Source organism: Puma concolor, chromosome A1, assembly GCF_028749965.1.
Source record: "Puma concolor isolate L17-30 chromosome A1, mPumCon1.1.hap2, whole genome shotgun sequence".
Lineage (NCBI taxonomy): Eukaryota > Metazoa > Chordata > Mammalia > Carnivora > Felidae > Puma > Puma concolor.
Window position 1 is genome coordinate 123755706 of NC_141667.1, and position 13722 is coordinate 123769427.

At 42.0% G+C, this 13722-nt stretch overlaps 2 protein-coding genes across 2 annotated transcripts; both read right to left on the reverse strand.

Annotated features, from left to right (window-relative positions):
- Positions 1 to 1524: 1524 nt before the first annotated feature.
- LOC112860640 (protocadherin beta-3) lies at positions 1525 to 10407 on the reverse strand. The gene has a single exon (XM_086702367.1). It carries the CDS (start codon positions 6843 to 6845, stop codon positions 4488 to 4490), a length of 2358 nt encoding a protein of 785 aa, XP_086558493.1. The 5' UTR covers positions 6846 to 10407; the 3' UTR covers positions 1525 to 4487.
- Positions 10408 to 10497: 90 nt separating this feature from the next.
- On the reverse strand, positions 10498 to 13722 carry PCDHB2 (protocadherin beta 2). The gene has a single exon (XM_086702346.1). It carries the CDS (start codon positions 12930 to 12932, stop codon positions 10539 to 10541), a length of 2394 nt encoding a protein of 797 aa, XP_086558472.1. The 5' UTR covers positions 12933 to 13722; the 3' UTR covers positions 10498 to 10538.

Genomic DNA, 13722 nt, shown 5'->3' on the forward strand with positions numbered 1-13722 from the left:
CTACAACTCGATTTTCCTCAAAATCAGTTTGTTTACTCTGAAGATTGAAAAGTAAAAAATGTCTCCATTAGCTCCCAAGTCTACAGCTGTAACAGACACCAAGATAAACAAGAGGCAGAGGGTGACACTCCCTGCGATTTTGCTTCATGGAGCAAATGCACAGTAGGACCACCTACTCTGTAGTAGGGAGAGCAGGACCAAATCAAACACATCATTAGGTGTTGGTCTCAAACTTCTATGTCTGACAAAGTTGAGCTAAGCTTCTTAATTAAGGCTTGGGTTTCTAGAACCTGGGACTGGAACCACCGTGAGACTCCTTTTTCCTCCCTTCGGTAAGGCTACCAAAACCAGTACTGGTGTGAGTGAAACCTCCAGTAGGAGAGGAGTGATCAGTAAAGTATCACCAAGCATATGAGGAAGACTAACAGTGTGAAAAATGCACTCAACAGATAAAAGAATGTATACATAACAAACACAGATTCAGAACAATATGGAAAGAACTTAAGAGTAAAAGACATTTAATGTCCTCAAACAAAAAATAAGTTGTAAATAAAGAACAAGCTGTTATGAAAACTTATCAAATGGAAATTTTGAAAAGAAAAAAAAACTATAGTTTTTTTTTTCAGTATATTGGGTGAATCTCAGGCTGAGACCGAGAAAGTACCAGAACATCGGGATAAAGGTAAAAAATCTAAAACAGAGTAAAGAAGGGGCTCTTGGCTGGCTCAGTTGGTAGAGCATGTGACTTTGATCTTGGGGTATGAGCTTAAGCCCCATAGTGGGAATAGCGATTACTTTAAAAAAATAAAATAAAGAAGTTTACAGATAAAAAATGGCAACTATACTGAGTTCATACTTTTAAGCAACAGTGTTGAATACCAAAGAACAGAAGGAAAATGAGTTTAGATTTAAATATCGATGTTCAACCAAACTATTGGCTAAGAAGAGAACTATTAGACATAAAAGTATAGATTTCTAGCTTTAAAATATACAGCAAGCTACCCTAAGAAGCAAGTATAAATAGAGAATAAAAGTAGTGACATGTACAGAAAAACTTGCATTTAAAAAAAAAAGTCCTCATTTACAAGGAAGCCATGTTTAAGGATTAAGAAAGAGTTCTAAAAAGTATGGTAACTTACTTCATTAGTTTTAATGAGTGATACTTGAATATAGTTTAGTTTTTTAACAAACCTACATAAAAGTTTTAAATTCATTGTCATTTCTTTGCTTTTAAGTGTTAAAAACTAGATTGTGAATGTCAAGGAAATATTTAAGTTATTTATGAATTTATGTTTTCAGAGAGGTAAAAGAATGTACACTATCTAGAATTACATTTTGAAAATACATTAATGATTGGCTACTTTAAAGTTTATTCAAAGACTTTCAGATCTTGCAAATTTCACTTAATTTTTATACCACGAGGACTAACCAGAGTTCAAGAGAATAATCGATTAGAGGCTAGTGAATTTAAATACAGATTTCAGGAAGTTAATTTGGTAAACAGAAGGTCTGGGAAGTTGACAGTGCTTTTATAAATTACTTTTATTTCATTTCTTCTTTATTGCTGAAATCAAAGATGTGAGCAAGTGCATCTGGAACCCAACTGGAGATCAGTACATTGTTTTACAATTCTCTGAGTTTCCAGAAATCTCCACACAAGTGAAGGAAGACAACTAAATAATATATTGGTTCTATGGAAATTGGCATTGTCAATCCCCAGCCCTTTCTGAATGTAGCTAGTTCTTTTGAAATTCAGTGTACAGATAAGTTCCAAGTAAATGAGCTCTTGAAAAATTCATTGATTTCTCAAATATTTTTTAAAAATTACTCATTCAGCAAAAGTTATTCAAGCATCTACTATGTGTGAGGCATAATGCCATGTGTTGGAGATACAAGTCTGAATAAAACAGAAACAGATTCTACTGTCAAGTTCCTTAAAGTCTAGTAAGGTTATTTAGTATATTTGGGCAGAGGAGCCATTTTAATTTCTCTTACTTTTTGAAAATTAGAATATTAGAGATCAATTTGGAAATAATTCACAGTAATGAACTTACTAGTCCTCACAGAAGACTACTAAAAATTATCATTAACATAGAAGGTCATCGCTTTTACCTTGTACCAGACTTTCAGTATGGGAATTCCAAAAAGTGGCCACAATAGATAGTACTATACATATGGTACCTTCTCTGTCCTGTACTTAATATCCGGATAAAGAAGTTTTTGAAAATTGTTTTTAAATAAAAGGGAAAAACTTTCCAACAGCACAGAAAAGAAATCAACTTTGAAACAAGAGTAAGGTGTAATTGTTTCTAATCTTCAAATTTAGTCTAGAAGATCTTTTCTGGCTTTACTAAATTCTGTTCACTCAACAATAGGTGAATTCAATGGATCTACCAAGTTACTAACAGCGTCTGTTCTTCTATCTTCTGGGTCTAAATGAGTGCTCAGCATATAGCTCCTCCAACTTTAGTCCCAGATCATATACCATATTGGCCAAAAAAAGAACTGCTTTCTATACTTTCCACAATGGAATAGTAGCTCTGATACTACCTAGGACTAAGTCAGCCAAATAGAGAAGACTTGGTCACAATTCTTTGATCTTTTCCTCTCTTAATGAAAATCCAGCCAATTTATGAAAAGAAGAAAAAAAAAAGATCTAAACAGAAGAGCCAGATTAAAATATCTCTATAAAGTGCTTCATCAATGAAAGGAAATACTCTTTCCCCTGATTATTAATATTCATGCATTTGATCTCAGTTATGTAAAATGACACCATTTATAGCTGCACTTTAAAATATGACTGAAGGTATGTCAATCTTAAATTCTTCTTCTCTTTTGGGGATTTTCAAATTTGTTGAGAAACTTCAGTTTTCTCTCTTCTAGTCATAAGTATTCAATTCTTGGAAAGCTCTGTCCTTCTGGATGAGAAAATGCCTTCAAGAAGAAAACCAATTTTTTCCTAATCAACTTATTTAACTGGGGACTAAATATTTTATCACTTAAAAATAAGTTTTTCTCTTTCACTCAAAATAGCCATAAAATGTGACTTTGGTTGCTTCCAGATTTTATTCATAGTTATAGCTAATTTAGACTTTCACAATGATACCGCTCTTTTAGAAAATTTTCAATGTTTATTCACTTCTGAGAGAGAGAGAAAGAGAAAATGAATGAGTGGGGGAGGGGCAGAGAGAGAGGGAGACACAGAATCTGAAGCAGGTTGGAGGTTCTGACCTATCAGCACAGGCCCTGATGCAAGGCTCAAACTCACAAACTGTGAGATTCATGACCTGAGTCAAATCAGTCATTCAACCAACTGGAGCCACCCAGGAGCCCCTTGCTCTTCTTTAGAACTACCTATTCTTGTATATCTTTTAATTACATTGTAGGTGGTAGAATGCTAGTGTGGATGGACAGTCCTCAGAAGGACCATCTATAATCCTGGGTCATGTCAGGTTGAAATCAGGAGAAGAGAACCAAGACAAAAAACAAAAATTACATATATATGTATGTATACATATATATAATAAAATTATATAATTTTATAAAATATAATAAAATTATATAATATACATATATGTATATATTATAATTTTTGTTATAGATTTCCCTCATATATCACCATCTAAATGCCAAGTACATATTAATTTTAAAAGTAGGATTGGATGGGACACTACTTTTACATAAAGCATTTAGAGATCATACATGTACGTGCTTTCTTGAAATTATTAAAAAACGACTCTTAGGTTGATAACTTCTCTCAGAATTTACACACTAAATTGTCATAGCATCAGATGCCCCACTAAACAACATTTTCTGCAAAATGTAAAAGCACAATCTGTTTTTCAAAATGCTGTAAGTTTATTTTTTTTCTTCAGTCTTCATGAGAATATTCTAGCCAAATCCAAGAGTAATTTGCCTTATAGCCTGTATTTTGTGTGCATTTATGACAACGTAAATGTAAAAATATTGAAATATTAATTGCAAATGTCAAAACATAAAATGAACTAAATGTATTGTCCCTAAAAACATGGTGTACCTTGAAGAAGGTACAGCTTAGAGAAAACACATTTTAATCTATCCACAAACTTCATTAACTACAAAGCTGCTTTAAGTATATTACAAAGAACATTATCTGACTGTATTCAACAGGGTAAATTACAAGATTACTGTTTTGGAACTCTATCTACATTGCTTCGGAGAGAGAATTTGAGATAGTTCCTTAAAGTAAACTTGTTTTGAAATCACCATTAAAAGATAATGAATCTATTTTTGCTCACCTATTAGAAAAAGAAAAGAGGCATTAAGACTGCATTACTAAGACAGAAGCAGATAAAAGAGAATACATGAGGATTAACAAAACCCACAAAGTAAAATCAATATTTAAAGACAATATTACATCAACTAAAGATTCTTGATTATAAACAATCAGAGCCAAACAATTACTTTTTGACCTGAACTATCATTAAAATTGGAGCTTTGCTTTAGTCTCACTCAGTGTCTTGAACCAGACCATTGGTAATAATCGGTTTGAGGAACTTGAACTCACTGGTCCCAGATCCTCCCGTCAGACACACCTCGTACTGGTAGCTCTGGGACAGCGTCCCCGTGCCGCTGACGTCCACCAGGTGGCCCGGAAAGTGGCCCTCAGGCCCCAAGCAGCGACCCGCAGACGCCGCCCGGCTCCGCCTGCACAGCCGCACCGCCACGAACACCAGCACCGAGAACAGGAAGAGCGACGACACGGACGCCAAGGCGACGACCAAGTAGACGGTGAGCGGGTCGGCCCGCGCCTCGGCCGCCGCCACCTCCGGGAGCGGCAGGTAGGGCTGCGAGAAGCCGTCCACCAGCAGCACGTGCAGCGTGACGCTGGCCGAGCGCGGCGGCTCGCCATTGTCCCTGACCAGCACCACCAGCCTGTGCTTGACGGCGTCGCGCTCGCTCAGCAGCCGGGCCGTGCGCACCTCGCCGTTGTGCGCCCACACGCCGAACAGCCCGGGCTCCGTGGCCTTGAGCAGCTGGTACGACAGCCAGGCGTTCTGGCCCGAGTCGCCGTCCACCGCCACCACCTTGGTCACCAGGTAGCCCGCCTCGGCCGCCCTGGGCACCAGCTCGGTGCAGGGCGCAGAGCCGTTCTGCGGCGGGTACAGCACGAAGGGCGCGTTGTCGTTGTCGTCCAGCACCAGCACGCGCACCCGCGCCTGGCTGCTGAGCGCGGGCGAGCCGCGGTCGGCCGCGCGCACGCCGAACTCGAACGCCTGCAGCGCCTCGTAGTCCAGGGACCTGAGCGCGAACAGCTGCCCGTTGTCCGCGTTGATGGACACCAGGGAGGCCAGGGGCAGCTGCGGGTCCGCGGGCGGCAGCAGCGAGTAGGTGACCTGGGCGTTGGCGCCCGAGTCCCTGTCCGTGGCGCTCACGCTGCCGATGTGCAGGGCGGGGCTGTTGTTCTCGCGGACGCGCAGGGTGTAGGTGGTTTGGCTGAAGGCGGGGGCGTTGTCGTTGACGTCGGAGACCGTCACGGTTATGTTGTGCTGCGTTTTCAGCCTGGGGGTCCCCAAGTCAGTGACGGTGATGGTGATGTTGTACTCGGATTTGGTCTCTCGGTCCAGAGGTGTGTTTGTCAGTAGGGTGTAAAAATTCTCAACAGAGGGTTTAAGGATGAAGGGGAGACTGTCCTCGATGGAACACATAATTCTTCCATTTTCTCCAGAGTCTAGATCAGAAACACTGAAAACAGCCACCACAGTCTCTGGAGAGTTCTCAGGGATAGGGCTGGTAATTGAGGACAATGTCAGTGCTGGTGGGTTGTCGTTCACATCAACCACCTGAACTATCACTGTTGTTTTTCCTGAAAGGCCTCCGCCATCTTTGGCTTCTATGTCCAGTTCATAAGTATTCATCTCCTCAAAATTCAAATATTTGACTAGCTGGATATCACCAGTAATTGGATTTAGCTGAAAAGTTTTACGAATTTCTTCAGAAGCATGAAAAAATGCATATGATACTGTCCCAAAATTTCCTGTATCTAAATCAGTAGCTGAGACAGTGACAACAACAGAGTTAAGGGGGCTGTTCTCTAGAATCTGAACCTCGTAGAGTGTCTGTGTAAATTCTGGGGCATTGTCGTTTATGTCTAAGACCAGGATGTGGATCTTGGCGATCCCAGACCGGTGTGGAGAGCCGCCATCCAGCGCGGTAAGAGTCAAAATGAACTCTGGCTGCTCCTCACGGTCCAGAGATTTGTCCAGCACTAGTTGTGGGTACTTTCTTCCATCCCTACGACTGCGTGTGAGAACGTGGAAATGGGAATTAGGAGTGATAGTATAGTTTTGGAGACTGTTTCTTCCCACATCCAAGTCCTCAGCATTTCCCAAAGGAATCATGGTTCCTGGTGGCGTGTTTTCCAAGAGTTTCAGCTGCATTTCATTTTCAAAGAATACCGGAGAATGGTCATTTACATCTATGACGTGAAGCTCATTTGTAATAAACTGCAAAGGGTTTTGCAGTAATATCTGAAAATGTAGTATACATGGCTCCGTGGGGCCGCATAGCTCTTCCCGGTCCAATTTCTCACGCAGGTGCAAATCGCCAGTTTGATGGTTAAGCTGAAAATGCTGTTTGTTTCCTTTAGACACAACTTGTGCACCCCTCACAGCCAGTTCCCCTTCCCCAAGCCCTAGATCATTTGCTATGTTGGCTATTAAAAAGCCCCTCTCTGTTTCCTCAACCACAGAGTAGCGTCTTGACTCAGACCCAGCCAGAGACCCACCCAGAAAAACAAACAGAAACAGGACTTGCCTTTGTCTAAGAAAGCGCTCCCCTCTGGCCTCCATTGTGCTTTCGGCCATGTTCTTCCTGGAAATATTGCCAAGCTAAGCCTCTGGCAGTGCTAGGAAACGCAGTCTTTTGCCTTCCAATCTTTGAAGAAGGCCTAGCGAATAATTCTTTCCAGGGCTCAGTTCTGGTTGCTTAAAAATCTGTCCAGGCTCACAACCCCTAGTTTACGGCACTGGATCTGTGCCTTACGCAGTGCGCACAGTTCCTGTGGTTTAATTCGCCTTCTTAGACAACAGTGCCACCATGCGTTCGCTGGCAGTTTAAAAATCTCCGGAGAAGGTGTTTTGTTCGGGCGAGAGGGGGGTGGGTGTTGTTTCGATATTTTAATCGCTTATTCCCATCAAACCCATATGACGCTGTTGGAGGAGGTTCTTGTGTTATATCAGTGAAACTAACACAACCGAGGTAAATGAAATGTGCTGTTATCTAAAAAACAATCCCACTGTCTCTGGTGGAGTCCTCATTTACATGATTTTGATTATTTATATGATTTCGCTGCTAGGGCTACTCCGCCTGCCCTTCTGCAATTATTACACGTAAACCTTAAAAGATTGTTTTTTAAATTATGACATGCTTCATATCCTATTTGCGTTTTTCTCTTATTTTCCAGAGTTTGTATAATGCGCATCAGTTGCATTTATACTCAGAAAAAAATACTATAAAAAGATTATCTCATGCAAGGTGACAAAAAATGATAATAGATCATGTCAGGGGATATTATCCAGAGACCACAAATGCCTAATTTCTATCAAATTTTCACAATCACTCAAGGAACACAGATTTCTCCTTTTTATAATTACTGGTTTCATCTATATTAACTATTAACTGTACAACTGTATTTCATCTGTGGAAATAGCTATTTGTTGAGTTTGTAGAAGTTAAGCATCTAGTGGTAACAGGACAGACTGTGTCTATATATCTTATATGGTTTTCAATCTAAGGGGATAAACAGACTTTAAATATATGTTCAAACAAACAAATATAACAGTTTGTGCTATATAGGAAATGTACTGAGTGCATGAAAGTATGCAATAGGGGACCTGACCTAATGAGTTGGGGGGTGAAAAAGTTTTGTCAAAGTTGTGCCATTTAGTCTGGAACATGAAGGATGTTTTCTAGGTTTGGGATGCCTGGGTGGCTCAGTGGGTTAAGCATCTGACTCGATTTCTGCTCCGGTCATGATCTCATCATGGTTAGTGGGACTGAATTGGGCTCTGTACCTACAGTGGAGGGCCTGCTTGGAATTCTCTCTCTCTCTCTGCCCTTCTCCCACTCATGCTTTCTCAATAAATAAATAAATAAACATTCAAAAAAAGATGTTTGCCAGGCTAAAACTGTAAAATGGGAAGAACCCATAAATGAAAAACTGATATGTAAAGGCCATGCAGTAGTAAAGTATAGCTATTCTAGATAATAAAAGGACAGTGCACCTAAAACTTAGTGTCTCAAGATTAAGTGGGAAGAGAAGGATGGAGAAATAAACTGAGGGCAAATAATGGGTGACTGGATTTTATTCTAAGAATAAAACGAAGATATTGCAAGGTTTTAAGCAGAGAAATGAAACAATGCAAATATCACATGTTCAATCTAGCATCTTCACAATAATTAGGAATGCTACATGAAGGATCCTCTATTAGGTTTACTCTTAATATTAGTAACGCTAAAAATAACAGCGATTGCACTTCTATATCTTTGTATTACCTTAGTCATGATTTCAAGTTATAGAAATAGCTGTTATCCTTTTGACAGGACAGAAATTATGTGACTTGTCCAAGATTCTACAGGTAACAAGTTGGGTGATCAGAGAATTTTGATAGTAAGATAGTGCTCTACATTGCTAATCTCAATAGGACACCTTTAAAATTCATGTTATAATTTTAATAGTATAGCTCATTCAAATAAACATAATATACAATAATTTAAAGACAGATTGAAGAACATTAAGAATTAAAAATGTGTTTTAATGTATGGATCAGAAATTGAACTACAATAAATAAAGTTGGATGAATTAGGGAATTATACACTGAAATTTAAATTATAAAATAAAAAAAACAGTTTCTCCATATGTATTCCTTAAGCTAGAAGGCAGGAGAGGAGACTCCAATTAAGCAGAAAGGGAAAAGCAAAAATATGTTGAAGGAGAGAGACAGGGGACTGAAACTGCATATTGTTTGAATAACAGTGATCATCAGTTCAATTAGTAAACAAAAATTATATATGTAATTCCTTAAACATCAGAGAGCATTTAATGCCAGCAAAATTTTGTCCTATGAGTATCTTAGTGTCTTTAAATATCAAAATATCACAGGTGAAGAAAAGACACTTTTTCCTTTCAATCATTTAAAAATTTTGTTAAGAACCTATAATCTTCCAGTTACTACACTAGTCATGCAATGAAAGGGCAGCTAGTGAGACACATATTCAAGCACATAAAAAGAAAAAAGCTTTGGGGCACCTGGGTGGCTCAGTTGGTTAAGCTTCCAACTCTTGATTTCAGCTCAGGTTGTCATCTCACGGTTAGTGGGTTCAAGCCCCAGAACCGGCTTTTATCTGATAGCCTGCTTGGAATTCTCTCTCCTCTCTTTCTGCCCCTCCCCCCATCACACATGCATTCTCTCTCTCTCAAAATAAATAAACTTAAAAAAAGAAAAGAGCTTTGAAAACCCTAGGAAACTGAACAGGGAAAAATAGTGGTGCCAAAAAAAAAAAAAAAAAAAGAAGAAGAAGAAGAAGAAGAACACAAAATAATGGCCAGACCAAGATAAATCTTTTCCTCACAGGCTTATTCCCAAAGGAATTATAAACACTCCAAAATTTTTGAAACATGCAATGCCAAACTACATTTGAAGTTTCTAAAATTTGGTGAAGGACAAAGACATGTTTATTTCCTCATATCTTTTGGATTTTAAGGACTTGCTCAAAGTTAGTAGATGTTTGTAATTGCTAAAACTAATATTTTAAAGGGGGAATTGATGTGAAAAGTTTAAAGAAAAAAATTTTAATAGAAAGCATTAAGAATTACATGGCTTTGAAAACGACTGGACATATGCTACTTATTTAACTACATTTGAGAATATTAGTGGTTGATTTATTGAGCATTTTAATATGAACGGTTTGTAGAATCCAACAGTCCAGGTTGTCACAATCTCAAAGGAATCATAACTTCCATTTAAGGATACTTTAAGGAAATACATATTTAGAAAAATGTGAGACATTGCTTTAGTGTTCATGAACATACATATGTTAAAAGTTTTAGCCAATGTGAGTGAAGAGAATTAAAGTTATACTAGTTTAAGAGAATATAAAAAACACAAATATTCTGGAAAAAGAATAAGCTTATGTAGTGATTGCAAACATTTAAAAAATGTTTTAAATTTTAAGTTCTGCAGAGTAACCTAGGAACTGTGGAAGGTGATTTGGAAAAAGATGCTCTAACTTAAAAATTAAAGACTTCAGAAAATACAAAGTTTACTTTCATACTTTAAGTTGAATTAAGTTACAGTGAGACTAATCAACAAAAAGAAAAAGAAATCTGCATTCCTTACACCACAAACGAAGGCATTTAGAAACACCAGTAACATGCACTGAATTGGAATAGGATAGCTACACACCAAATAAAAAGAACCCAAGTGGGCAAGGCAGTACAAAAAGACTTTACACAAATTAACGGAGACTAGGCTCAGTAGACCCTTATTAATTAATACTTAACTGAATTTAAAGCTATTCCTGAAACTGGGGTTTGCTTCATGAATCCTCTCCTCACCGAGACCAAGGAAATTGGGGAGAATCGGCTTGAGGAACTTAAATTCGTCGGACCCAGATCCTCCCGTCAGACACACCTCGTACTGGTAGCTCTGGGACAGCGTCCCCGTGCCGCTGACGTCCACCAGGTGGCCCGGAAAGTGGCCCTCAGGCCCCGAGCAGCGACCCGCAGACGCCGCCCGGCTCCGCCTGCACAGCCGCACCGCCACGAACACCAGCACCGAGAACAGGAAGAGCGACGACACGGACGCCAAGGCGACGACCAAGTAGACGGTGAGCGGGTCGGCCCGCGCCTCGGCCGCCGCCACCTCCGGGAGCGGCAGGTAGGGCTGCGAGAAGCCGTCCACCAGCAGCACGTGCAGCGTGACGCTGGCCGAGCGCGGCGGCTCGCCATTGTCCCTGACCAGCACCACCAGCCTGTGCTTGACGGCGTCGCGCTCGCTCAGCAGCCGGGCCGTGCGCACCTCGCCGTTGTGCGCCCACACGCCGAACAGCCCGGGCTCCGTGGCCTTGAGCAGCTGGTACGACAGCCAGGCGTTCTGGCCCGAGTCGCCGTCCACCGCCACCACCTTGGTCACCAGGTAGCCCGCCTCGGCCGCCCTGGGCACCAGCTCGGTGCAGGGCGCAGAGCCGTTCTGCGGCGGGTACAGCACGAAGGGCGCGTTGTCGTTGTCGTCCAGCACCAGCACGCGCACCCGCGCCTGGCTGCTGAGCGCGGGCGAGCCGCGGTCGGCCGCGCGCACGCCGAACTCGAACGCCTGCAGCGCCTCGTAGTCCAGGGACCTGAGCGCGAACAGCTGCCCGTTGTCCGCGTTGATGGACACCAGGGAGGCCAGGGGCAGCTGCGGGTCCGCGGGCGGCAGCAGCGAGTAGGTGACCTGGGCGTTGGCGCCCGAGTCCCTGTCCGTGGCGCTCACGCTGCCGATGTGCAGGGCGGGGCTGTTGTTCTCGCGGACGCGCAGGGTGTAGGTGGTTTGGCTGAAGGCGGGGGCGTTGTCGTTGACGTCGGAGACCGTCACGGTTATGTTGTGCTGCGTTTTCAGCCTGGGGGTCCCCAAGTCAGTGACGGTGATGGTGATGTTGTACTCGGATTTGGTCTCTCGGTCCAGAGGTGTGTTTGTCAGTAAGGTGTAAAAATTCTCAACAGAAGGTTTAAGGAAGAAAGGAAGATCATCTTCCATGGAGCAAACCATTCTTCCATTGTCTCCCGAGTCAGGATCTGAAACACTGAGTACAGCAATTATGGTCTCATGCAAGTTTTCTGGGATGTGATCGATAAGTGTTGACATAGTCAGTTCCGGAGGGTTGTCATTCAAATCCATCACTTGGACAAACACCATGCAACTTCCAGATAGGCCTCCACCATCTGTCGCCTGAATATTTAATGTATAACTCTGAATGGATTCGAAATCCAGTTTCTGTGTTAAAATGAGTTCTCCTGACTTTGCATTTATTTGAAAAGTTTTGCGAATATCTTCAGAGGCTTGGGAAAATACATAAGATATTTCTCCATAGGTTCCAATGTCCAAATCTCTAGCAGAGACTACGGCAACCTGGAATCCAATGGGACTGTTTTCCAGAACTTGCACCTCATAGAGCAGCTTTGCAAACTCGGGCGCGTTATCATTGATGTCTAAAACTTCAATGCGGACCAGGGCAGTGCCAGACCTGGGTGGAGTCCCGCCGTCCAGCGCAGTGAGAGTTAACCTGATCTCAGCCTGTTCCTCTCGATCCAGCGATTTGTCCAGCACCAGCTGTGGTAATATGCCGTCGGAACTGTCTTGTAATTTAAGATGGAAGTGGGAATTTGGACTGACCGTGTAACTTTGGAGACTGTTGCTTCCCACATCTAAGTCCTGGGCACGTTCTATTAGGAAAGTAGTTCCGGGAGTGATACTTTCTGAAATTTTCAAAAGTATTTCTTTGTCTAGGAAAACCGGGGAATGATCATTTATATCTCTAATCCATAGCTCGGCCTGAAAAAACTGCAAGGGATTTTCCAATAATACCTGGAAAGGTAGCACACAGGGCTCGGCAAGGCCGCACAGCTCCTCCCGGTCCAGTTTCTCGTTTAACAACAAATTCCCTGTCTGCCTATCAAAGTGCAAACGCGTTTTTTTCCCTTTGGAAACAACCCGAGCCCCCCGCGCAGCTAGGTCATTTACCTCCAGCCCCATGTCTTTTAACAAATTGGCCACAAAGGAGCCACTCTCCATTTCCTCAGCCACTGAGTACTGCTTAGGCTTGGAAGCAACCTGAGCTATGCCCAGCAAAACAAAGAATATCAAGACTTGCCTTTGTTTTAGAAAGCGTTCTTTTCCCTCTCCGGCCTCCATCGCCTGCCGGTCTCCCAGCAAACTTGACCCAGCTTCACCTCGAGTTGTCGCTCTTATCTCCCAGTATCTCGTAGATGGTGGGAGAAATGGAGACGCCTAGGGCCCTGATTTCCCGGAGTAACCACCTTAGAATGCCTCCCCTTCCTGCTTGTTTCTTCACCGGAGCATTTGGCTCAAGGAGCGCCGGCTGGTAGCTCTCTTCGTTCTACTTCTAATGCTGCAGCGCCACCCAGCGTCCTTCCCGAGTGTTTAGTTTATCCAAAACAGGAAGAAAATCCTAATCCTTTCTTTCAAGACAGATGGCCATCTAAAGGGAGTATTTTCAAGTAATATCTCAAAGTCTTATCTGCGTCTCCAAAGGCTTTTTCATTGCATCCATAACAACCACGGCAAGCATTGACAAATTTCCGTTCCAGTTTTCTCACAGATCGAAGGGGCTCTTTTTAAATGAGAAAAAAAAATCGACTTTGGAAACTGGAAGGGAATAACTTCAGTCCCAGGAGGAAACAAGGCTTTGAGTAGGCAGTTCCCAGTTTTATTTAGAAGTTGGGCATGTATGCATCTCGGTGGTGTTTAGGTTACCATCCTCACACCCCAAAGAAACCAAAAACTATAGAAACCCAGGACAAGCACAGTATTCAAATGAGAACATTCTCTTAGGACGATGAAATATTCCTCTTACTCCTCTTTCTCTGGGGACCACTTTCAATTCACATTTCCCTGAAATTTGATGCATTTGGGCCACATGAAAATCTCCAAAAGTAGTCGGAAAATGTCTTCATGTTAATGT